Source organism: Colossoma macropomum, unplaced genomic scaffold (genome assembly GCF_904425465.1).
Source record: "Colossoma macropomum unplaced genomic scaffold, Colossoma_macropomum, whole genome shotgun sequence".
Lineage (NCBI taxonomy): Eukaryota > Metazoa > Chordata > Actinopteri > Characiformes > Serrasalmidae > Colossoma > Colossoma macropomum.
In genome coordinates, this window is record NW_023494794.1 from 17844615 (window position 1) to 17870540 (window position 25926).

Below are 25926 nucleotides of genomic sequence, written 5' to 3' on the forward strand. Positions count from 1 at the left end.
ACATCAAAACACAAACACAAGATGTGAGCAACCATGAACACAGCAGTAATTCAAAGGCTAACTGACCAAAATGTATGCAGAGGAAGTAAACCGACACAAAGACATGAAAATGCAGACAGTGTTACAAAGTTACGTGATGAAAATCTGATTTAAGATACATTCTTAAAAGTCTATCACCTGCACTACATTGTCATTTTAGACTAGCTGCTATCCTGCTTCCACTCTAAATCACATTAGTTGATGTAGACATGATTTAAAACTGTAGTAACTAAGCTGCCAGACCCATATAACAATGAACCAGACACCGGGCACATGGCAACACTGATTATAAATCAAACAAACTGACCTATAGGAGGCCTTTACAATCGAGAAAGGTGAGAGATTATATCATCTTCAAACTATAATTATCTTTAAAACTTTATGGCATGCTGTTGCTTAAATGGCCCATATTCTATATATTTCTTGTGTTTGTTTTACCTTGAGGTCCACTGGGGTCCACTTTATGTGATTTTATGCACTTCCTATGTAGTTCATATGTACTTCATGTAGTTCATTTTCATATGGCCATAATCTCTCTACTCTTTAGAATACAACAAGCAGTTTTTGTTACTATGCTTGTAAATGAGCTGTTCTGACTGACCACCCTGTATTGTGTCTCATTCAAAAAGCAGTCCAAGCTTAAAGCACTTCTTATAACTTCAGTGTGAATTGGCGAAGCTAAACTACTGAATGAACAGGTGTAAATGAAATTCAGGCTTTGAGATTGCTGCTAGTGTTGTTTTTAGCTATAAAATGTAATTTTTTCAGCTATAAAATGGAATTTTATGATAATGTTATGGATGGAAGAGATTATTTTATATATTTACTTCAAAATTAAGCAATCCGAAACAGAATTATGTGGTTTTTGACATTTTGACATTATCTTACATAGCTAAAATTAGTAGTATCAGCCATTTAGAAATCTGAATTGTCTTTTCATTTGTCCACTTTTATCAATAACAGGCTTTTGTACCAATGCTTGTTAGCTACACTAGCCTCTAGTGCAAAAATAATAAAGCAAACTTCAGACACTACATACAGTGCTGCAAAAAAGTATTTGCCCCTACCTGATTTCTTCTATTTTTGCATTTTTTTCACATTTGAATGTTTCAAATCATCAAACTACTTTAAATAATATAAATATTCCATTTACTGGAGGAAAAATGCTGTTCAGCCCTACTTGGCCCTATGTGAAAAAGTAACTGCCCCCTTACTAAATGAACCAGTTAACCAAATTCAATTGACCATTGGGTTCAATTTCACTTGCCACACCGAAGCATGATTACTGCCAGAACTGTTGAATCTAAATATCACTTAAACAGAACCTGTCTGGCAATGTGAAGCAGCTAGAAGGTCTCAAAAAGCAGCACATGATGCCACATTCTAAAGAGATTCAAATACAGATGCAAAACAAATTCACTGAAACCTACCAGTCTGAAAATGGTTACAAAGCCATTGCTATGGCTCTGGCAATCACAGTCAGAGATATTATCCACAAATTAAGAAAACCTGGAATAGTAGTGAACCCTAGGAGTTGCCGGCCTACCAAAATTTCACCAAGAGCGAGGACTCATCCAGGAGGTCACAAAAGAACTCAGTAGTTGGGTTACACAACAGGACCATGATCCAAAACACACAAGCAAGTCCACCTCTGAATGGCTAAAATGAAACATGAGTCCTGACTTGAATCCCATTGAGACGCTGCAGCAAGACTTTCATGCTCAAAAACCCTTCAATGTAGCCAAATTAAAGCAATGCTGCAAAGAAGAGTGGGCCAAAATTCCTCCACAGTGATGTAAAAGACTCATTGCAAGTTATTGCAAACATTTGATTGCAGGTGCTACTGCCAAGGGTGGCACAACCAATTACTATGTTTAGGGGGCAACTGCTTTTTCACATATAGGTGATATAGGTTTTGAATAAATCTTTATCTTCAATAAATGAAATTATCATTAAAAGCAGCATTTTGTGTCTTGTATTAAATATCTGGATGATCAGAAACATTTGACAGATTAGCAAAAATAGAAGAAATTGGTTGAGGGGCATATTTTGTCACACCATATGCCTTGGCTGACTGACTACATTTGGGGTAAGGGAAAAATTGTGTATTTCAATTTCAGCCACGCTATTCCTTTAATTCAGTCAACCTGAACTTAACTATAAATCTAAGTAAGTCTACAACTGAATAGACTGTAGTTGGTTGACAGTTAAGCAGTGAGTTTAGTAAGTGGTAACCCACTGGACAAATCTTACCAGGTTGCGGACGATGATCTCAGAACCGGCCTGCACAGCGAGGTGAAGTGGGGTTAGCTTGGCGGCATCCTGCACCCTAGAGTTGACGTTGGCCTGCACGCTGATCAGGAAAAGCACACTCTCAATATCTGAATTCTGCACAGCAACATGCAGGAAGTTCCGTCCTTTGTTGTCCACCTGAAAAGAGAAACAAAAAAGGAGGATAATCAGGTGTATAGAATAGAAAAGGCTGGGATACATTTGGCTCAGATCGGTCGTTTTGCCTTGCCGGTTTACATTCATGTTTGTAAGTGACCAATATCTGTCAACACTGTGCACACTTGCCCTGCCATAAATGTTCCACAGCACAGTCACACACACACATCCATCTATCCCACCTGCTCGGCTGCTCCAGGCTCTCTCTTGAGGATGGCCTCTGCTGCTTTGTTGTTCTTGTGTGTCATGGCGCACGCGAACGGGGTCATGCCCTGCCTGTCTCTCAGGTTGAGACGAATGTCTGGATGGGAGATGAGCAGCTGGATGATGACGCTGTGCTGGTTACTGATGGCCACATGGATTGGGGCCCGTCCCTCAGAATCCTGCAGTGAGCAGCAGTGCGGGGTGGGGGGGCGGTCAAGAATATTAAGGATCAAACTATTATGGATATAGTTGGTTATATGAACATACGGATAAGCTATGGACTACGTACAGAAATATTTCAAACACAATGTCAAAGTAAAGTCAAAGTCAAATTAAAAGTTGTTTTCCACTAACCCATGATGTAGTTGATCAGTCAAGACATTTTGGTGGCAAAACTGAGCTTCTTTAGCACTAGAGCACTATGTCTTTTCCATAAATACATCCCCAAAACATAATATAAAACCTCTCAGTGTAGCAGGCAAGTAGCAAACAGCCATTTTAGACACAGGCGCTCTGCCAAAATCCCATTCACGTGCACACGTCACATGACATACGGACGCTACAGATTACATTCTCGATTTCCTTTGGTTCTTTTCAGAAGTAACTGGTAATCTTAAATTTTGTCTGCCTAACATTTATGAAGACCTGGATGCGTTTTGGGGGTGTACACTATACTGCCAAAAGTATTCGCTCGTCTGCCTTCACACACATATGAACTTGAGTGACATCCCATTCTTACTCCATAGGGTTTAATATGATGTCGGCTCACACTTTGCAGCTATAACAGCTTCAACTCTTCTGGGAAGGCTTTCCACAAGATTTAGGAGCAGGTTTATGGGAATTTTTGACCATTCTTCCAGAAGCGCATTTGTGAGGTCAGACACTGATGTTGGACAAGAAGGCCTGGCTCGCAGTCTCCACTCAAATTCATCCCAAAGGTGTTCTATCGGGTTGAGGTCAAGACTCTGTGCAGTCCAGTCAAGTTCTTCCACACCAAACTCGCTCATCCATGTCTTTATGGACCTTGCTGGAACAGGACGAGGCCATCCCCAAACTGATCCCACAAAGTTGGGAGCATGACATTGTCCAAAATCTTGTTGATATGCTGAAGCATTAAGAGTTCCTTTCACTGGAACTAAGGGGCCGAGCCTAACTCCTGAAAAACAACCCCACACCATAATCCCCCCTCCATCAAACTTTACAGTTGGCACAATGCAGTCAGACAAGCACCGTTCTCCTGGCAACCGCCAAACCCAGACTTGTCCATCGGATTGCCAGATGGAGAAGCGTGATTCATCACTCCAAAGAACTCCAGTCTCCACTGCTTTAGAGTCTAGTGGCGGCGCTTTACACCACTGCATTCAACGCTTTGCATTGCGCTTGGTGGTGTAAGGCTTGGATGCAGCTGCTCGGCCATGGAAACCCATTCTATGAAGCTCTCTATGCTGTTCCTGAGCTAATCTGAAGGCCACATTAAGTTTGGAGGTCTGTAGCTCACTGAGAGCGACCCATTCTTTTACAAATGTTTGTAGAAGCAGTTTGCATGCCTAGGTGCTTGATTTTATACACCTGTGGCCATGGAAGTGATTGGAACACCTGAATTCAATGATTTGGATGGGTGAGTGAATACTTTTGGCAATATAGTGTATTTAAGGAAAAGATTTGGGTGAATGTTAACTTCTAGCGTTTGTAAGCAATGTTACCCTCACAGCTCCAGTGCTAAACTAAAGCAGCAACATATGGACACCAAACACGTCTTGGCCGATTGGGGTGAGGGGAAAATTCTGTATATGTGATTTTTCACTCAACCATTACTTCTTTTTTCACATATGCCTCAAAAAAAACAAAACACATATCACTAAATAATCCTACCAAACAGGTACAGATTACGTCTTATGCTAGCTGCATATAACAAACCAGGGGTCTTCAAATCCTGTCCTGGAGGACCAGTGTCCAGCACAGTTTGGTGATTTCAAACACACTTAAGTCAACTCATTTGTTAATTTGTTTGGTACACTGTTTTTTGAACAGGGCAATTCCCCAACTGCATTGAACACCAGGCCTCCAGTATAGGGGTTAAACAAACGTTCAACCTTCTGTGTTTTTGTCTTTTACTTCATAAGAATGCAAATTATTTTTCTCAATGGTGATTCGAATACTGTTTGTTTGAAAATGCAGATATTAAACTAGCAATATAAACTAATTCCTACTCTCTGGTTTTATCTATATACATGCATACAATGTAATACAGTTTTGAAACAGTACTACCAACAACTACATATGATCTGATTATTTTCTTTATCTATAATTATTGCTTTTATAAAACTTCCCAGCCAGCACTCATGGGAAATGAGTGATAGGTTTGGTGGAGCTTTCTTACCTGAGCATTGACGTTGGCTCCAAACTCCAGAAGGCACTGCACCACATCCTCCAGCCCCCAGCAGGAGGCCAGGTGAAGGGGGCTCTGGCCATCCCTTGCTTCCTCATCTCCTTCACCGTTAGGACCAGGCCTTCTTGGGCTGTTCACGTCACAACCACTGAGAGAGAAACAGACAGATGCACATGTATAGAGGAACAGTAAGCTATAAGGTGATGACACCTAATGAGCTCATTCTTAACTTACTTTAAAGAAATATTCAAAGTAATGATTATTATTATTCATGTAAAAGAGTAACTTTAAGCTCAACTGGACTTTAGTCTATGTGTTCTCCATCTGTCACAAAGGAAAAGCCCATGTGTATTAAGCTAAGTGCTTCCCTGTATAGGGTTTCATCTTAACTCCAAGCTTAGCACCACATAAACAAACCCTCCATGGTGCCATGGAGAAAAATAAACAGAATCCTCCTTCTCTGATGGGTTTGTGTTCCTTCACTGCCGCAACTGAAATTTAATCCCCACCTATACACACTCAGCACTCAGCTCAGCTTATTGTCATTGATGTAACAATCATGAAAATTGTTTCAAACTTTAGGTGCAGGTTCAGTCACTGGTGCAAGATAAGCATACATCACTATCCGAGACATTAAACATGCATATGAGTTGGGTGCTGACCTGCGTATGAGGAAGCAGGCAGACACCTCGTTGTTCTCATCGATGGCTCTGTGGAGCAGCGTCTGCTGGCAGCCTCCGGGTCCCGTGCTCCAGCAGGTCGCATCACAGCCGTGCCTGACCTATCAGACAAATAAAAATCTTCAGTATACGGTTCAATGAAACATGAGAGCTAAAACTCCATAATTATTCAGTTAAGTTTGATTATTTTGGAATGACTCAATTCTTTTAAAAATACAATCAATATCTAAATGTTAGGTGTGGGAATCATTATTTTCATATTCAATCTTTTTTTATGCGAATTAATCAACAAATAGTTGTTCAGTTAGCTAGCTCTTGTATGCATGCCCATAATTAGCTATGAGGAAACCGAGGTCCGGACATTGATAGTTACAAAAGGGTTTTTTCACGTGTCTACATGCATGAGATTGAATGCGGAAACCGCACCATTCTGATAATGCGGTAGTATACTCAGGGGTGTAGCCATGGGTAGGCCTATTTAAGCCAGGGCCTACCCATATTGATCAGATTGTGACATTTTTAGATTTTTAAAATTGTGACATTTGTTTTCTGTAAGTGCTGTCACTGTTTCATGGCTACTCGAATCATTACGCTGTAAGCCAAACTCTGCCTTATACTGTCAGGCCTCCAATCACTGCTTAGCAACCATCGCTACTGTCTCAAGCCTTCAATTTGTTATCAGCACCCGTCATGTTCGTAACTAGTGTGAGGACACAGAGGTCCTCAGATGTTTCTGAAGCGTTTATAGGATTCAGTGTGGAAACAGAGGCAAGACGACCCAGCAGTGACTGGTCCTCAGATGACCTCAAAACATCCATGGTTTGGCCATAGACTAAAGGCTATGTTTACCTCTGAACGAGACGCAACGCTAATGCTGCCCAAAGCAACTTGGACTTCTTGAGATGTAACGTTACAGGTATGCAGCACACATACTATAGGCTAACACAACATGTAGCTACCATGAAATGTGAGAGTTCACAAGGGTTTTTAGCAGATTATGAAAAATGTAATGTAAAATGTAAAATGAAAAGCCCTATAACTCATTTTTTTTTATCTGGACCACTTCTAACGTTGCTAGGTAAATCAGCATGCTTTAGTCTAGATCCAGTAACTGCTCAGTTTAGGCTACAAGCTCTGTAGTTGCTATACTACCGACTGGGTGAGAAATTACTAGTAGTTAAAAGTAGCATTGTGTTACCTACTCATAACATACTACAACCAGCATGGGAAAGTTCACTGTTAAATAGCATATTGATGGCACAATGTCATGTAAGGTAATTCAGAAATCAGCAGGTACTTTTGCCTGTATTATGTCCAGTAAACTGTTTGAGTAGCTTCCTTCCTATTAGCTGGGATTTGGTAGAGACAGACTTTTATAAAGTTTTTTAATATATGCTTTTTCGTAATCTGAGAGGACAGAGAAGGAAGAGAGCAAACGAGATGAGCACTGAAACTGAGATTATGAGAAAGGTAAATGAAACAAAATCATTCTACTAATCTCATCATTCAAAAAACTATCAACTGATTTAGTACATACAGGTTTCAGTATGCATTTTCAGCTGAAAATAAATGGGCAAATAAAGAGTTAAATTAATTAAATGAACTGAATAAAATGAAACATGTTAACTGGAATTGGAACATTAATGGCAGTTTAAGGAAGACTGGAGGGATGGGAAAAGAATAAATGAATGGAAAAGGTACATAATTATGGATGGGTGAAAAAGGAGGAATGATTTGGTAAAAAAAATAAAAAAATAAAAATAAAAATAAAAAAATTTTATAAAAACCTAAAGGAGACAATTTTGAATTTTTTGATTCTAGTTACAGCCCTGTACATATGCAACGCTGTGACTGGACAGACTGCTGCTAAAGACTTCTAATTAACAGAAAGAATAAAGTAATAAGCCATGAAAAGCCTGGTGCTACAGTGATTTTATCACAGGTAAGGGTGTTATTAGGCACAGTGTGAAGCGGTTACCTGTGATAAAATCCCATCTCCCAAATGAAATTTTCTCTTTTTTCCCCTTTAATTAAGTCTACAATGACATTTCAATCTTTTTCAAAATTGAAAAGATATTGTTGAAAACAGCCTGAGAATTTGATTTTAGCCAAGTGAGTGAGTGCATGCTTTATTGAATATCACTGAATACAATCAATTCAAACATTCCAAACTCAATGCAGCTGAATGACCATCTTCACATTCATGTCATCATCTCCTTACCAATGTTGAGGCGATGTCCTCCAAGCCGTTCTCTAAAGCCAACCACAGGGGAGGATCCCCCTTCTCGTCCACCACCGACATGTCCGCTCCTCGTGTACAGATGGCATCAACCACCAGGGGGAGCTGGTTACTGATGGCTAGCTGCAAGGCTGTCTGGCCCTCCTGCGTCCTAAGAGGGAAACAAAGTCTTCAAATTATTCAAGCCACAGTGGGCAACCACATGAGACAACAGGGTCTGTATACACAAATCTCAGGAGTAGAAGTGCTGATCTAGAGTAAGGTTTTGTGCCGACTACCATAAATACAGAAGAATCTGATCCAAGATCAGTCCTGCTTTGTGAAAACCAGCCCTGGTGCTGTCTTAAATCACTACCTGAAGGAGTAAATTGTATAGCTCACAGTGGGTCACACTGTATGCTGAACCACGCAAGTCTGTGTGACCTTAATGAAAACCTAGATGCAAGCTGAGAGAAGTTTTGGTGATGTATTTTTACAGACTTTGGGATTTTTGAGCAATATTAGCCTCACAGCTCTAGTTCTAAACTAAAGAAGCAAAATTTAAATTACAAACAGTCAGTCGACTACATCTGGGGCAAAAGGCAAATTTGAATCTTCACTAAACTACGCCTTTAAGCTGGTTTATGCTGATCATCACTTTCTGTACTCTAAATATACCATTTTATTTGCCTGTGTGCTTTTATTTGCTTTGTGTGAGGTAAACAAGTACCAGTAGTACTGTACATCATTCTCAAAGCAATGAAAAGAGTTCGACTTCTTTCTGAAATACAGCAGTTTTCACTCATTTTGTTTTCTTTCTTTTGAAGAATGTGTGGGGCAGCCTAAACCTGGGGAGACAAGAGAAAGATCCCCAGAGGTCTTCTAGTATGTACGGAGAAACATTAGTTTATGAGTTTATTTACACACAATCTTAAAAACGGACCAAATAAGCATTCCATGTTCCCAAACTGCGGTCCCATGTGGTTAAAAAAAAGTTCCACTTTTTTACCACCTCGCCTGTGAGAACCATACCTGACGTTGATGTCTGCCTGGTGCTCCAGCAGGAAGAGGGCACTCTTGCTGTCCTGTCGTTTGATTGCCATGTGCAAGAGAGTCTGACCATCCGACATGGTGTCATTAATGGCTGCACCTGATCCCAGGAGCTGGGCGGCGATGGTGTGCATTCCTAACAACACATATGACAGTTATCACATTATCTGAATGCTTTACAACCTAATCAAATACACCATGCTGCATGTAATGAATTCAATGCAGTACAGAAAAATCACAAAATGTTCAGTGTATTAACAACTATATCGCTAATGTTCCCCAGGTCTCATCTGAGGGGTTTTTGTTTGCCATCTGTCATGAAAACCATTGTTGATGATCAAAACTAGGCTTCTGAGTGTGTCATGTTTTTGTATTGATTATGGCACTGTTGTATAAAATTACTATTTTGCACAAGGACAAGCCACTTTGTAATCTTTTGCTCTGAAATAAAACTGCCTTTTTCTGAGGCAATCTGTGTAGCATCTAATTAGAGCTCTGTGGAATAAAGCCATTGTTAACACATAAAATATTGATTATAACCAGAAAATATGTGCATCATTAGCTGTTGATCAAGTTTTGCCGAAAGATTGTTGCTGAATTATTACTGGTACTGGTAACCCTGTCAAAAATCTTTCACAAATACTGCATATACCACACAGGACTCAGACGAGAGAGCACAGAGTAAAATATCAAATGTGTTTGTATGATAGTAAAGGTGACTGTTATATTAACCATACGGAAAGGGTTAAATTAAAAAAACACAGAAATATAATAAAACACTGTTTAAAAGCTGTTGAATATTTCATCTGAGTCTGGGCATGGCACTAATATTCTAATGAGCATGCTTGCTTGACATCCTTCTGTCTAACACTCCCAGCTTGCAACAGCACTGAAGCAGACACAACAGCATGAGCGAGAAGAAATAAGTGTAACAGACATTACACATGCAGGTTGTGTTGTAGACGCCTCTGCTGTGTCCATGACTCATTAAAAAAAATTTAGCTTTTTTTGTGGCAATGTCTTAAAGAAGGTAAGGTTCTTATTGACGTTACTGCTGGAATGTACACAAATGGAATGATAAAATGGCTGGCTGGACAACAGACGACAGGCAGGCAGATAAGCATTCAGACAGACAGATACAAACAGCGCTCTGTTATGCCTTCTAGGTTAGCTTTCGCTTGGTTGTTATCTTTCGCTCTATAAGCTTCTCTGTAAATGCATGGTTTTGTTAAAGCTATGTGGGCAGGACAGACCACATCAGCCTTGCAATTGGTGAGGGTAATGCTTACACAAGTATTACTCAAGATTTGGACCACCTAATCTACATCAAAATGCGAGAATTTTGGTGAAATGGTCATTTACTGGACACTGGAACGTTATTCATAAATCATACTTTGTACATGTATGTTGTGTACTCACAAGATCAAGATTAATGCAATTAGACAGAAAACATGGACTTAGGCACCCTGGTGCTTTAAACTTAGATGAAGTCAGTGAGCCTGTTTCAGTAGTACCTGTCCAGAGGGCAAGTCCAAGCACAGTCTGGTCCAGGGAGTCTTTAAGGCTGAAGTCAGGGATGATCTGTAGGTTGTTTGTGGCATGAAGAGCATTTGCTGTAGGAGACAAAATAACAACAGACTTACTAGCAATATACCAATTCTAGGATAGTAATTCACAACTTCTAACTTCTATTACAACCAAGATTCAGGTCCACCAAACTTTCACTTAAGGATTGAGCAACAACCATCTTTCAAAATTGCTATTAGGTCTTTTTTCCTGGTACATCCCGGTAGATAATAGCACTTCCATTGAAGCTTTTATTGAAGAAACACTCATAATCTGTAGTCTATGGGTCTAATTTGTCTCCTTAAAAAATGCAATTTTATAATTTGGCCACACGGTGGCAATGAGTGACACAGTAAATTAAAACTGTAAAAATATCTTGGCAAAATTATCATCATTAGTCAAAACACTGCAATGACAATATTGGTAGATTCACTTTTTGCCCTTCCTCATCTCATTCGCTCCATCCCATAAGGCCTACCTTTCTGTTCTAGTATAACAGACACCACGTCCGGGTGGTTGTGGACAATGGCCATGTGGAGAGGACTCTGCAAGGACACTCCTTGGCTCCGGTCACTGTCAGGGAGGGCACTCTGGGTCTGCAGATTAGGGTTGGCTCCCTGCTGGAGAAGCTCTGCCGTCAGACCGGCCAGGCCACAGCGGCAGGCTGTGTGGAGAGGAGTCTCACCCTTCAATATGACACATATGAAGTGAAGGAGAAAGGAGTAGATGATACAGGTGTTGGCAATATGGCAGAAATATCACAATCCTTTAAGACATTTTCACGACACACAATACTTATCACAATATACTGTTTTTTTTTTGACACAATTTGCCAGCTGTGCCACATTTAAAAACGGTTTAAACATAAAATCTTTTGAGTACAATAATTATTTCTTATGGACAACACTGTCCTAAAGACACCACCTTTAAGACAATTGTTTAGAACGATTTTAGACCAGACTGTTCTGTCATTAGTCACAGTGGAATGACCATGTATTTTCCTTGGATACACCTACCCATTTATTGGTGTGATTGACCTTAGCCCCGTGGGTGGCCAGGAAGATGGCGGCTGCCTCACTGCCAGCAAGGGCTGCTCTCTGCATAAGACAGTTTCCTAAAGAAAAGACCAGCCACTGATTTTTATAAATGTAATATATATATACATATACATACATACATACATACACACATACATACATATACACACATACTTTTTTTTTCTTCTTTTCTAAAATCATTTGACAGTCATTCGAATTTCTTTAGCTGCCTTCTACCTGGCACTATGCCACTATTCTCAGCTGCCTGGCAATCTTTTGCAGAGTATTAAACATCACATGACTAGGCTTTCAGGTACAGGGATCCAAAAGAGTAGCCTTGGCTGTAAAACACTGCAGCACTAAGTGCAGCAGCTAAAAGTGGGGAGACATTCAAAGCTTAGATTATGCAAGTGTAGCATCTCTGGTCTCTATTAGTGATAATCTTCAAGTGGCTGTACTGCAATAATGGTACTAGATGCTGACCTCTAGAATGCAGGGGGCAGCTTCTGAGTTCTGTATGTATATAAGATTTTGTAGGATACCTGAGGCATCTGGAGCATCGGGATTGCTTCCTCTCTGTATGAGTCGGGCTGCAAAGCTGTTCTCATCGAACGAGGTGCCGTTAACTATGGGTGCGTCATCCTCAAATGGGTTAACAGAAGGGTCGGCAGCCACGGTAATGTACTGCAGGGCTAACCACAGAGCTGTGCTGCCTTCGTGGTCTTTAAGCTCCAGGTCCAACCTAAACAAAAAAGGATTACACAATTAACAGATAAGGAACAGTAAAATTTGTTTTTGTGAAAAAGTATGAATGCAAGATCTGGTTTTGGACCTCTAGTAAAAGAATTTCATTGCTTACTGTTTGCACTGCAGAAGCTGGTTGAACACAGGGTCGTTTCCTGACAGCACTGCCTCATGTAAAGGTGTTCTGAAAGGTCAAAATAATGAAATGATCATTTGTTTCATTTTACTTTACATATTCACTGACAAAACGAGGCATTAAAAATCTAATAAGAAACTGCAGCATGTGACTTTTCTGTCAAAATACAATACTGTGCAAAAGTCTTTAGGCATCTATACAAATTGTGTAAAACCATTTAACTGTACAGTGCAATAACTGCAACAACTGGGCCAACATTCTGTAAAGCTTGCCCTACCTCACAACAGTAAGCATTAAGGTGTGCAACAGTAGCTACAAAAGGACAAATCTTTGGGCAAGCCACAACCAGCTAATCCCAAAACACTAATTACTAACCCACTAATTACTAATTACCCACCGTCCTCTGCTGTTTTGCATGTTGGGGTTGGCGCCAGTTTTGAGGAGGGCCTCGGCAATGTGGGCCATGCCGCTCATCACCTCTGCGCTGTGTTTTTTTGGGCTGAAAGAGCAGACGAGATGCAGGGGGGTCTCCACCGCCCCCACTGTGGCTGCATTCACCTGGGCCGAATGCCGGATCAGGAAGGTGGAGGCAAATTCATCTCCTGTAGACACACGCACAGACACAGGTGAGAAATGACTGGAGCACGTTTACATGAATAGGATGTACGCAGCAAGATCATGAAGATCATATTCCAGATTTGAAAGAAACGAGGACATGACTCTGTTAAATGTCTGGTGCTGGACAGAATGGATAAAATTCAATATCGTGATATTTTCCAAATATGTGACTGTATCAGATGGTTTTTACATTTCAATTATTAAAGTTAAAGGGGAACATTTCTGCATAATTCAATGGCTGAGAGTGGTTTAATGTGAAACGGTTCACTTGCAGAGAAACTTAACGACTCAGATTTGTTTACAGTTGTGCTCCTGGAAAGCACTTTATTTGCTATCTAAAACAATCAAACTATATGTGTTTTCCATTTTTATAGGCTGAAAATAGTTTTCTTTGTTTTCTTTTGAGTACTATTTTGCCACTATTTACTATTTTACAACACCATATATGTATCTCTCCAACATAAATAAAAATTAAAAGCATACAATCGGAGACGTCATATAGGGGGAGGCCGGTCACTGATTGAAATATGAATGGGAAAGCTTGTAACACTCAACATTACATCTGTTTAGGGCAGGGATGCACAACTCCGGTCTTGGAGGGCTGTTGTACAGCACAGTTCGGAGCTTTCCCTAATTCCTCACTAAACCTGGACACACATTATACACACCCACCTAAGCCTGGCAATTAACAGATGAGTGTAATCAGGTGGGTTTGAGCAGGCAAATCACCAAACTGTGCTGGACACCGGCCCTCCATGACCAGAGTTGTGCACCCCTGGTTTACGGGGAAAGGCCTTAATAAAGGCTCTTGAATAAAAAAGAGCCAATCAGCTTACTGGTTATGCCACAAACGGGGAAAGCACCCCCTCACTGTGAAGATCTGTACAAACACAGTAGCCAAAAACAACCTGAAAAAACGTTTCTGTGCATTATTGAGCCAAATACCACAAACTATTATGGGTTTTTGGCAGATTTTACTAGTGGTTTCAAATATGCTTCTGAAATGGTCGTCTGACCTTCATTTTTGAGTATTTTGGTCTCCCTACATTCAAAGAGAGAGGAGACTGATCTTGTATGGATGGCAATAACTGCCCATTGGTGTGGCCAATATGTCCACAGAGTAAACAGACTTTCCTGTAATGACTTATGATATAATTCAAGTCAAAATCTTTGCAAAACTATCATAAAAATGTCTCAGGCATCAGGCAACATATTGGTAAATATGTAAGCAATAACTTTGTGTGAGGTTGTTTTAATGCTAGAAGCATTAAACTATTCAGATGTCTGGTTACTATCACCACTGCTGTAAACAATTCTGACTTGGAGCATTTCTCAAACCACTCTGAAAGATTTTGTCTACATCATATTGATTTAATTATGTAGAAATTGTGTAAAATCAGTGTAATTCCCCTTTAATGAACCTGTGCTTTCTGAGGACTGGTACTCCATGCTTTAAGAAAAAACTTTACAAACCTAATTAGGCTAACTACTTTGTTCTGCTTTCTTGGGTTAAAATCACACTCAGCAAATGACTCTGCAAAACTCACAGCTTGAAAACTCTCAGCAGAATGATGTTTCTGCAAGACGATAGCTCCCCTACCTCTCTGGATGGCTTTGTGCAGGAGGCTCCAGCCACTCTGATCCACCATGTCCACATCTGCTTTGTTGTTGACCAGTGTGGTGGCGATACTCTCCAGCTTCCTCGATAAGGCCAGATCCAGAGCCAGGTCTCCATTATTGTCCAACTCATTCAGCTTCCCTGGCAACTGAGATAGCAAAAGAGGAGGAGTTTTACACCCTTTAGATTCAAGATGACCAGCAGCGGGTTTAGATTTGATTACTGCATTTTTCTAGAGAACATCAAATTTGGAGGCAATGGATCAGGTTCAGTACGTTGAACTAATGATCCTTAACAGAACAGATCAAAAGATTTACTGATATGACTTCAGAAAAAACAAACAGCGAAGACATTTCCACATTTATGTATATGTTTAATATCCGTACAAGTGTCTGCCTGCACCCTCAAGTTAAATTTAACACTTAAAAGGTAAGTAATTTAAGAGAGTGTTCAGACTTGGCAGGCTTGGTTTCATTAAAAAAGACCCTGGTGCGATTGCTCAGTTAGTGCGGTTTGTTAGAGGAAGTGAGCACGCTGCCATCCAAACTCTGGTGTGCACCAAATACCCAGACCCCCTGAGCAGGTTGGTCTGGTGTGGTTCGTTTGAAGTATGAACACTAGACAGACCAAAGACATCCAAACACACCAAAGGCAGAATGAACCCCGGTACGCGAAAAAGACTTTCTGATGCTGTTTTGACACATCTGTGATTTATCATCGCTTCATAAGCACTGAATCGGTAATTATAGAACAAATAGTTTGAATTTAAAATGAAGTTGAGGCACATTTGAAGTCATTACAAGATACGCGATATACGTGTTTGACTACACACAAATTATTTTATGCATTAAGGTGTCAAGGTTTCTCCATTTTGTAAAAGCAGTAGCTCCACTCAAGGCTGTGTTAGAGACTTCACCCTGCTTTGCATCATGCAAAAATATAGTAACGCACGGAGTCTTGTGTACTTTAATACCACAAGACAGATAAAACAAGACAGAAATAAATACAATGAGCTCAGACAGAACAGTTTGTTTACATCTTTTGGTTTGATGTTAAACGTGTTAGTGTGAACGCTAAGCAAACCAGAACTAAGCTTCAACAATATATATTATTTTCTGTTATGATTCAGACCAAGGGAACCTGAGCAGCAGCAGATCAACTGTGGAAACTATTCTGAGGTTTCTTTCAGGGACATCAGACAAGCTATTTGAAATTGCTGTACATACTAAGTATGACACAAGGGCACAACACACAAGAACTTCTGCACTACAGGTTTGATACCACTTGGAATTATGACACAGCCTACAACTTATGTAACAGCAACTCAGTTTTCTTCTTTTGTAAGCAGATTTTATCAATAATAAAAGTGTATTTTCTTTATCACCTTAATCACCTGTACTTTTATGTTTATTTAAAAGCATACAAAAATAGAAAAAATAGAAAAACAAAACAAACAAACCAACTCACTCTTTCAATTTTGGACCAAGAGTGTTATGCATTTCAGTGTGCCACTTTACAATAAGATTACCACTTAAAAAGGTTTATGAATAGTTTAAAATGAGTTTATTACTGGTTATTAATAACAATAATAAATCATAATTAAGCAGGTATAACAAACTAAAGGGCAACAGTGACCTGTTGCTTGCCAAATAGTGAGACTACATTCATCTATACTGTTGAACCTCAGTTGTTTCTGGTTACTTATCTCACTTTGTCTTCCCCATCAGTCATTCATTAACCCATTGGAGTACCCATTTTGCTGCTCACAAGCATGTAATGTTAGTTTGATGTATGCATCTATGTATTATTTAATGTGTTTGATTTTCAATTTGTAAAATATAATTTAAAAGAAATTAAGACTTTTCACGGTCGCATTTATGAAAACAGGCCATACACTGTGCAAACGGCACACAAACATGACATAAATGCATAAATATACAAACACTGGTTTGTTTAGTTTCTCCCTGTTTGCAGATTGTGTACCTGTGCATCCATCTCTATAAGGTAGAGGAAAACCACATCCTCCCTTTCGACTTTGATGGCCTTGTGAAGGGGAAACTCTGTCTTGGACTTGATCATCTTGTACAGCAGCTGGGCACTCATAGTGCTGAAGTCCTCTTTCCTCAGGTCGTCCTGTGACAGAGCCAAGACAGTTAGAACTGATACTGAATCTACATAACATTAGTGACAAAATATCATATTCTAGTTGTATTCCTACATATTGTTACTATGACGTGCCTTGCAGTGTAAACACCCTGGTGAATACTTGATGCGATGTGGTTACGGACTGGCTTGCATTATTTTTACCAAAATGATGTGTGTTTATTAGAAATGTCAATGCCTTTAATCATCCAAGGACGACTCAAGTTCAAACCACATTTCAGACTTTTAACTGACTTGGAATTTAGACTAAAATCCTTTCGCTTTGAGTGACCCTACACCACGATTTTGTTTATTTTATTAATATTCATTAACATTTACATTTATTAACATTCAATTTTGACACAAACAAAATAATAACATTTAAGAATCTTTACCAAATGTTTCAGTACTGATGATTCTAGCAAGCTTAAAACACTAGCCAGTACATGACTAACACAACCTTTGAATAGTTTTACACACAAAAAATAAAAAAACTTTTGGATTTTTCACTAAAACACAAAAAGTTTACTTAATTGCAGAAAATGTGTGTTTTGTAAGTGACAATTATTAATGTTACACACTGATGTTCAGACTTTGGGGCCCATTTACTTCAAAACAAGGGGAACTAACTCCTCACCATGTGGTCATGTGGGATGGGAATGTAGTTTCACTTCCTGCTCTAAAATGCAAGGATAGGGATGTGGCTAAAATAAGGCTCCACCTATAAACTGAAAGTGTGTTTCAGTAGTGACACAAAAAAGTGTGACAGTATTTTTATATACATTTTTTTTTATTAAACTTAGGCTAAATCTTAATATTTGACCTTTACTTGAAAAGAGATAAAAAAGATCATTAATAAAAAAGAAAAGTTCAAACAAACTTTTATTTTGACAAATTGAAATTTAGGGGTTAGGGTTTTGGACAGCCAACTCCCAATAGAAAATTATGATTTTGTACATATTTACATATTACTCAATTAATGCCTTGGGTTTAAATAGATCATGACATACTCACTGCAAATGTCTAAAGTCTGAAAACATCATGTTCAGACTCATTTTCACATTTTGAAATATCAGCCTCGTAAAGCCGACATCATGATAATGACTGGCAAAATCTCTGTATGATACTATCATCATGCCAAACAGCATACAGTTTTCCAAATCCCAATGTCTGACTGATTGAAGTCTAGACCAACCAAGTGAGAGCTGCTGCAGAGAAAGAGACGCTCCCACTGTGCGTGCATCTGCAACACCAGCAGGCGTAGATAACGACTTCGTCCAGGTCTCAAATATCACCTTGAGGATCAGCAAGCTTGTCCCTTAGGGATTTATGGGGGGAAGGGAGGAATCATAAAAGAGGCCCTTAACATCAAGGACAGCTCTGCATTGGAGCCTGCATCCTGCTGCCAGAGGGGCAGCGGGAGGGAGAGGTACTGAGGGCCACTGACAAGGTAAAACAGAATAGAGCTCTGCCACACACAAACATATCTGGGTTTGGTTGGGCAAAAGACAATGACAGTGGGTGTGATAACCTAGAGAGTCCTGACTAATGGAAGAAATTAAAGGCATGCATTTTGAACATCTTCCAGAAAGGTAAAGTATAATGATTTCCCACCATGATGATCATGTTACACCATTCATGATAAAATCTAGCCAGTAAACAGAAGAATATATACTGTATTTACCAAGCTTTACAGGGTAAATCATACTGTGTAAATCTCAGGTAATATGGTATGATTTACTTCGCAAATCCTGGGTTGTCCATCGATTTACAAAGTAAACGATCCTGTTTTTTTTTGTTTTTATTTTTTTGAGTAAATAATGTGCAAATCTAGGGTTTCATCATTTACTGTGTATAAATGCAAAGAATCTGTGTAAATCCTGGGTGATACGGTATGACTTGGGCTACGTTCACATTACAAGTCTCAAATCAGATTTGTTGCTCAGATCCGATCTCTCTGACATAATGGTTCACACTCGTTTAGGTAAGTGACTCAAATCATGTCATTAATGTGAACAAACCGGAGTCCTGTAACAACCCACATGCACGCAGCCTTTTTCACCGTTTACAGGGTTTAACTTCTGTCCGGCGCTGCTGCCATGGTAATGCTAAATGAAGGCGCAAGCGCAGTGGAAAAAAAAAGGACTTCTGACCAAATTCCGACCTGAACATTCTCATTAAGTTCACACGACTACGAATGGGACACTCATCTGATCTAGGACCACATATGAAAGTGGCTCAGGTTGGATTTGAAAAGATCAGACTAGCGTGTCCGCACAACCCTGAAAACATCAGATCTGAGTCACATTAGGGCAAAAAAACAACCTGATAATGTGAACACAGCCTTACCTTGTAAGTCCTTTGTAATATGATATACCGCATAAACCGGACATTCCTTTGTAAATCTTGTGTGACATGGTGAGTTACACTGTGTTAAAGGAATAGATGGGTGAAAAAAAATCGAATTTACACAATTTCCCACTTACCCCAGGCATCCAAACTTCGCTTTAGTTTAGGCTAACACTCTAACAAACACTAGAAGTCAATAGTCCTTCAAATCTTTTCCTTTAATACAGCTTCAAAACTTCTCTCAATGTGCTCAAACTGCATCCAAGACTTCATTAAATTTGCACAGACTTGTCCATGTTGTTTAATACATTGTATGATTCACTCTGAGCCAGAGGAGAACCCTCAGGGCCTTTTAGTGATTCTAACGATTATGGGAACTGAAAAATGTGTGTCTATAATTTTAAGTTCATTTTTAGTCATTATAATCAGTCTTGTATTTAAACTCTGCAAGTATTACTCTTGTTTCATTGTAAAGTTCTGGATGGAAACAAAAGCATTAAATTCTTGAAATGCCAAGAAGTGGAAAACTAGCCAATCAGGAATTGGTAAGGTAGAGGAAAACCTCGACTTTGATGGCCTTGTTTCATCTTCACAAGGCCATCAAAGTCGAGGTTTTCCTATATTTCCTTAGCTATCAGCATAATTATGAAGTGACAGAGGAATCAACCAATCACGTTTTGATTTCCAGTAGGCCAGGAAAAATTTTGAGAGAAAACTCTAAGCCACTCTAAGCCTTCAAGAAGACCTAGATATGTCACTGACCATGTATACAAGTGGCAGCCTAATCAAAGGGTTGTTAGAAATGGAAACCAGTGGCTGCAGCTCTTCACCAGAGCTCACAGCTGAAAAAGCTGTGAAACTGCTACAAGGCAAAACATGCTAATATATCTGTTACAAGCATGAAATGTCTTTTTGAAGCTTCAAATGTCTGTGTTTACCCTTGATTGGCTGAAAAATGTTCGTGTGAACCGTCGCTGGCTTAACACTAACAAACTAACTAGTCCTCTAGAAGCACTAGCAGTAATTATTATCATCATAACAGTGTTTTTTTCTCATGTTTTGACAGAGTCTTGACATATATGGCTCGAGCTAAAGGCCCAGCTTGAATAATCATGGTTCACCACTGCTGCAAGCTATAAAAATGAACAAAACTTCACCATGTAGACAAACGCAGTGAGCAGCCATTTTAAACAAGGCGCTGTACAGAATCGAAACTCCCCTTCACGCTCACACAGACATATAGACTCTAGATTATGTTCACGATCTCTGTTGTTTCTTTTTATAAACACGTTTTTGAGATTAACAGTTTTATGAAAAAAAGTTTGTGACGTGTGTGTGTGTGTGTGTGTGTGTGTGTGTGTGTGTCTGCGTGCAAAGAGGAGCCCTAATCTAGCATAACAACTGCTGTCTAAAATGGGTGTTAGCTGCATTCACTCACACAGTGGAGTTCTGTTCACTTTTATAGTTCACAGCAAGTCATACAGTGTCCTCACCCACATCAAGAAGTCTAAATGACCTTAATAAAAACTTGAATGCGGTTTGAGCAGCAGCAGACGTTTTGGAAATGTACTTACAAGACTAATGAGATGTGGGTGATTGTTGACTTGCTGTGTTTGTTAGCAACATTAGCCTTCTATCTCCTGCACTAAGCCAAAAAAGCAAAATTTGGACACCAAACATGTCTTGGCTGATCAACCACACCTGGGGTAAGTGGAAAATTGTGTAACCGTGATTTTCACCAAACCCTTGCTTGCACCAGGATTTCTAAAATAAATCATCTGTACAGGCTTTGCCGAGAAAAGACGTAAACATGTACCACAGTGTTCTTCATTGTGCAGCCTAGGGTTCACTAGTAGCCCCCAGAGGGTAACATGGCAGCCTGGGAGTAAGCTGCCCTACAGCCACACAGATCTCTGTTATTCAAAATAGTAGCAGGCCTTGTACGCTGTCATTATTAAAACAATGTTTGTCTCTCAAAAAAGTCGCAATATAAGTTCATCACTACGTGGAACCATTTCAGTTATAGCCTAGAGGTAAGCTAGATGCACAGCCTACAAACAAAGAAATCTGTAGACATCCAACTATAAATATAAAATGCACAAAATTAAAGCATCACAATTATCTCTGCCAATCCAAAACTGCTGTCCCCAAACCCAGCGTTCTTTTGGTCCTGTAAATGTAGTGCATGACACTGATGCATCAGATAGGCAGCCAGAGACAAGCAGCAATCTTCCCATGAAGAATGCTAATGATGACTGGAGGCTAAAGAGCCGGTGTTAATGACTCACAGCAGCCTGACTCACCCAGTGGCTGGCGATGATCTCACCACAGTAATTCATCAGCGTGGTGGCGTCCAGCTCCTCGGCCGTCTGGTAAAATCTGATACAATTCCTCACGTTCACTGAGGACATCACTCCTTTCTCACACCTACAAACGTAAAGAAAACAAGCTCTTAAAAGCTCAGACAAATGTCTGTGATGGTCATCTTTAAAACAAAGTAATATAAGAAAAGAGACTTTCTTTTCTGTTTAGAAATAAGTTCTTATATTCACCAAAAAACAGCATTTGACTGTAAGCTTAAGGGACTGTTTATTACATCTGAGTTATTAAAACACTATATCCACACTGGCCTCTGTGTGCTGAAGGTTGTCCACAGATGCACTAACTGCTACCACACTACAGCAGTTGGTGCTCACTCTGGCAAAGCTTTAGCTGAGACACTGCCCATATTTCCATTAGGGATGTGCATTTTCATTAATATTTGAGTATGAAAAACAGTTAATGAACAGATACTGGATTAACCACGGGGCAGAAAAAAATAACAAAAATCAACAGAGCATAATAATATCACTAAAAAAAACTATTTTCCCACTGCAATTGTGTTGTGTGTTTGTATTTGACAGAAGTACTGTACAGAAAATACTGAACAAAAAATATGGAATGTGCAGCAACAACAACTGTGATACAGCCTATATACAGTCATATGCAAAAGTTTGAACATTCTAGGTCAAATTATGTTTTACTGATTTCCTAAGTGAAAATAAGTTAACATATCCTCTACAAAAGACACACTTAAATATGCCAATTTTCACCACATTTAAGAGTGCAATTTCCATTTATTTGATGAATTTAGCATATTTGTAATTTGCTAATATGTTAAATTCAGCAAATACACAGTAAATGCACAGACATGTGTTCTCTGTAAAAGATGTGTACTTATTTCAACATAGAAAATCAATAAAATATGTAATTTGCGTTACTATAGTTACTAATCATAACACCAAGTCTCCAAACTGGTTCAAAGAGATGGTAAGTTTTCATTTTGGGACGGCTGACAATATTTTTGGAACGGTTCTGAAAAAGTTTGTCTGGAGCCCTGTTCTGTAAACATTTGCACTCAAACACATCTATAGCAGGAGCTGCCAGTAATCTGTAAAAATGTAAAATGGCAACATAAAACATACATAAGATTTTTTTTTTCAAAGTGAAAATCATCATCATCATCATCATCATCATCATCTAAGCCACTTATTCTCCTGGGTGCTGGAGACTATCCCAGCACTCACTCAGCAACAGGGAGGAAGCACTCTGGACAGATCGCCAGTCCATCACAGAGCAGACACACATACATACACATTGCAGAGTGAAAATAAACTACTTAAAAGTCAATATTTGTACATTTACAGTAAATGGCATTCCCCAACACAATTAAAAAAAAATCAGAGGCAAAGCACCTGGAACAAAGCGGAAGCCAATGAAAGTACCATCTTTTAATTAGGCAAAAGACGAAACTGTAACTGACCCTCTTCTAAGCAAGCACCGTTAGCTTGCTGTAGGCTAGGCAGAACTCTGTACAAGTGAACGTTTGTATATTAAACACTGAATTACAATGCACGGCTTGCAAACGCCCATCATAGTGATAAAACTTGCACTGGCGTTGAAAAATGAGACCGTTCACTTGGCATGTGCCCTCTTGAGAGTGCAGCTCTCTTTAGATTGATTAGATTTCATGCACTGATTCATAGCTCTCTCACAGAATGCCAATGCTGATTCACCATGCTCACACAAAACAGGGCCCTAACACCCATAAGCCACAAAACAGACAGAGCAAGAACCTGCAGCCTGTAAGCCACCCACCCATTCACACTAAAACTCCCACACAGCACCCAGTGTGTGCCCACCTCTCTCGTAGCAGGTGGAGCTGGAAGCGATTGGCCAGCTTCATCAGGTCGATGAGAAAAGTGTCGTCTTCGCTCAGCTCCAGTTCGTCCGTGTAAGCCCAGTGCAGCATCGCCATGGCAACCTCCGGCTTGGCCTCTGCGCACCATGCCATCATTATAGCAGAAGGAAGAGCAGATGAAAGAAGGTATAGAGAACAAATAATCAGATATTTAAAGAGAGATGTGCTCCATGGTGTTGATTAACCAATGCAGTTCTATAGTTTAAAACTGAATAAGACAGACAGATAAAGAAGCGACATTCTTTCTGTATCTCTGCAGCTGATATGCAATTTGTTGATAAATCAGAAAGCCTAGTTATTATACATAAATAGACCACCATAAATAAAACCAACATTACATTAAATACATAAACGCTTCCACAAATTATGTCTGTAGCTCTGTCACATCGCCAAAAAAGTTCGGACAGTAGAAAAAATGTCAATAAAAGTAATGATTTGCAAAAACTTTTTAAACTGTATTCAGTTGAAAACAGTACAAAGATATTTAATGTTCTGACTAAATAACGTTTTGTATATGCGCTCTAATTTTGATGCCTGAAACATGTTACAAAAAAGTTGGGACAGGGGCATGTTTACCACTGTGTTACATCACCTTTCCTTTTAACAGCATTCAGTAATCATTTGGGAACTGAGGACAGCAATTGCTGTGAATAGTTCTGAAATTTTTGTTGATATAACACGCCAGCTGCACAACTATGGGGTCTCTGTTGTTACATACTGCGCTTCATAATGTGCCACAACATTTTCAACCCTAGACAGGTCTGGACTGCAGGCAGGAAAGTCTAGCACCTGCACTCTCTCACTACGAAGCCACACTGTTGTAACACGTGCCGAATGAGGTTTGGCATTGTCTTTTTGAAACGAGCAGCACCCTAAAAAAAAGATGTTGTCCAGATGGCAACATACATTGCTCCAAAATGTGTATGTACGCCATAGGATTTATGGTACCACATCATTTAATTGTCTTACAATTATTTTCCACAGGTGAAGCCAAAGAAAGAACCATCAAGGTAAAGTAAAAGACAAAACTGCAACTGTAATAAGGACTTTTTTCCGTCAAGGTACATTACAGCAGACTCCATGTTCTCTCACCTGACAGGTCCAGCTCAGAGGTTGAGGCCAGGTTGGCCAGACTCCAGCTGTCACTGCGGGCTGCAAGCACAAACTTATGAGCGCTCAGCCTCTGCTGTCCGATTTTCACCTTCAAGTCACTGCAACACAGAACCGCAGCTCATACTTAGATATTCAGACAAAAAGTAGCAAGTGAATAGTAAGCAGCTGTGATTATTAGTGAACAAAGTCGATTAGTTGACAACAATGCAAAAAAAACATGGCAGTGAATCATTTACTTAAAAACAAAATTCTGACAAACTGTAATAAACATTGTGCCTTTCTACTGTTTTGTTGTCGCCATAAAATACAGAATTGCTTATTCTACAGACTGAACTTTGAATGATAGCAGTGCTGTGACAACACATAAAAGGCATCATGTTCGATTAGTCACTTACATTCACACTTACATTTATGACATTCAAGTTCTCATCCAGAGTGACATCCATTTTAGTCGTTACAGAGGTAGGCGAATGTAATGTTAGGGGTTTTGCCCAAGGACTCTTACTGGTATTCAATTAATTGAATAATAGTTGATAGATTAATCAATGAATGGTGCAGTGTTCATTATAAACTGACTGTGCATCAAAACCAGTACCTAAGGTGCCGTCTGCAGTGATACTGTATGCCTTCACTGATTTGATTAGTCAAAACAGCCTGGTGGACATATTAACATCAAAACCGTCCTGCCCTCAGGGATTAAAGCTAAAATAAACATGTCAAACACATCAGGAGCTTTTTTAATATCTCCCATGTAGAATGCACCCCACAGTCACTCTCAGTCAAGTTCATGAATATTAGTCCTTTTCCTTGACTTCTCATCAATTCTCCATTCTTCTTATACAGCAGGGTAATACATGTATCATAAAATTGTGGCTTCTGGTTAAATCATAAAATAACATATCATAACATAACATCATAAAATAATCCTTGTAAATATCTAAAGTCTAAATATTTACTGTGGGACCACAGTTTGAATCAATTCTTTAAAATGGTCCATATCTAGTTGGAGGACTATGGCAATATGTTATGGCCAATTTATACCAGATGTGTTTTTGTAGTGTCTTATTTGTCTATCTGACGGAACCAGCACAGCTGCGTTGTGATCAGTGTTTCAATCCGCACCGGCTGGTTTAAAAAACAAAGAGCATCACGCACAAAAAAAACATCACACCCTCTTTAGGAGAATTTCCTGTTATTTTGTTGTGAGGACCCACACATGAATCGACACGGCAAAAAGAGGTTACAACACACATAAATGAGTTTTGGCTACCAAAAACACCAGATCTCCCTTGTTATCTCGTGATACAAACAAAGCCAGACTGGACTGGACCTGGT

General features: G+C 39.5%; 1 protein-coding gene across 1 annotated transcript in view; it reads right to left on the reverse strand.

The window, feature by feature from the left end:
• Positions 1-25926, reverse strand: part of ankfy1 (ankyrin repeat and FYVE domain containing 1) — a 36898-nt gene that overhangs the window by 5357 nt on the left and 5615 nt on the right. Inside the window, exons 3-19 of the mRNA XM_036580440.1 lie at positions 24571-24689; positions 23420-23555; positions 21542-21665; positions 16731-16880; positions 14730-14895; positions 12909-13113; positions 12491-12559; positions 12174-12373; positions 11611-11708; positions 11073-11280; positions 10543-10641; positions 9011-9164; positions 7982-8150; positions 5743-5861; positions 5072-5228; positions 2670-2870; positions 2293-2469 (exon numbers count right to left, since the gene is read on the reverse strand). Coding sequence (XP_036436333.1) covers positions 2293-2469; positions 2670-2870; positions 5072-5228; positions 5743-5861; positions 7982-8150; positions 9011-9164; positions 10543-10641; positions 11073-11280; positions 11611-11708; positions 12174-12373; positions 12491-12559; positions 12909-13113; positions 14730-14895; positions 16731-16880; positions 21542-21665; positions 23420-23555; positions 24571-24689 — 2551 coding nt within the window. The remainder of the gene's footprint in view (positions 1-2292; positions 2470-2669; positions 2871-5071; positions 5229-5742; positions 5862-7981; positions 8151-9010; positions 9165-10542; positions 10642-11072; positions 11281-11610; positions 11709-12173; positions 12374-12490; positions 12560-12908; positions 13114-14729; positions 14896-16730; positions 16881-21541; positions 21666-23419; positions 23556-24570; positions 24690-25926) is intronic.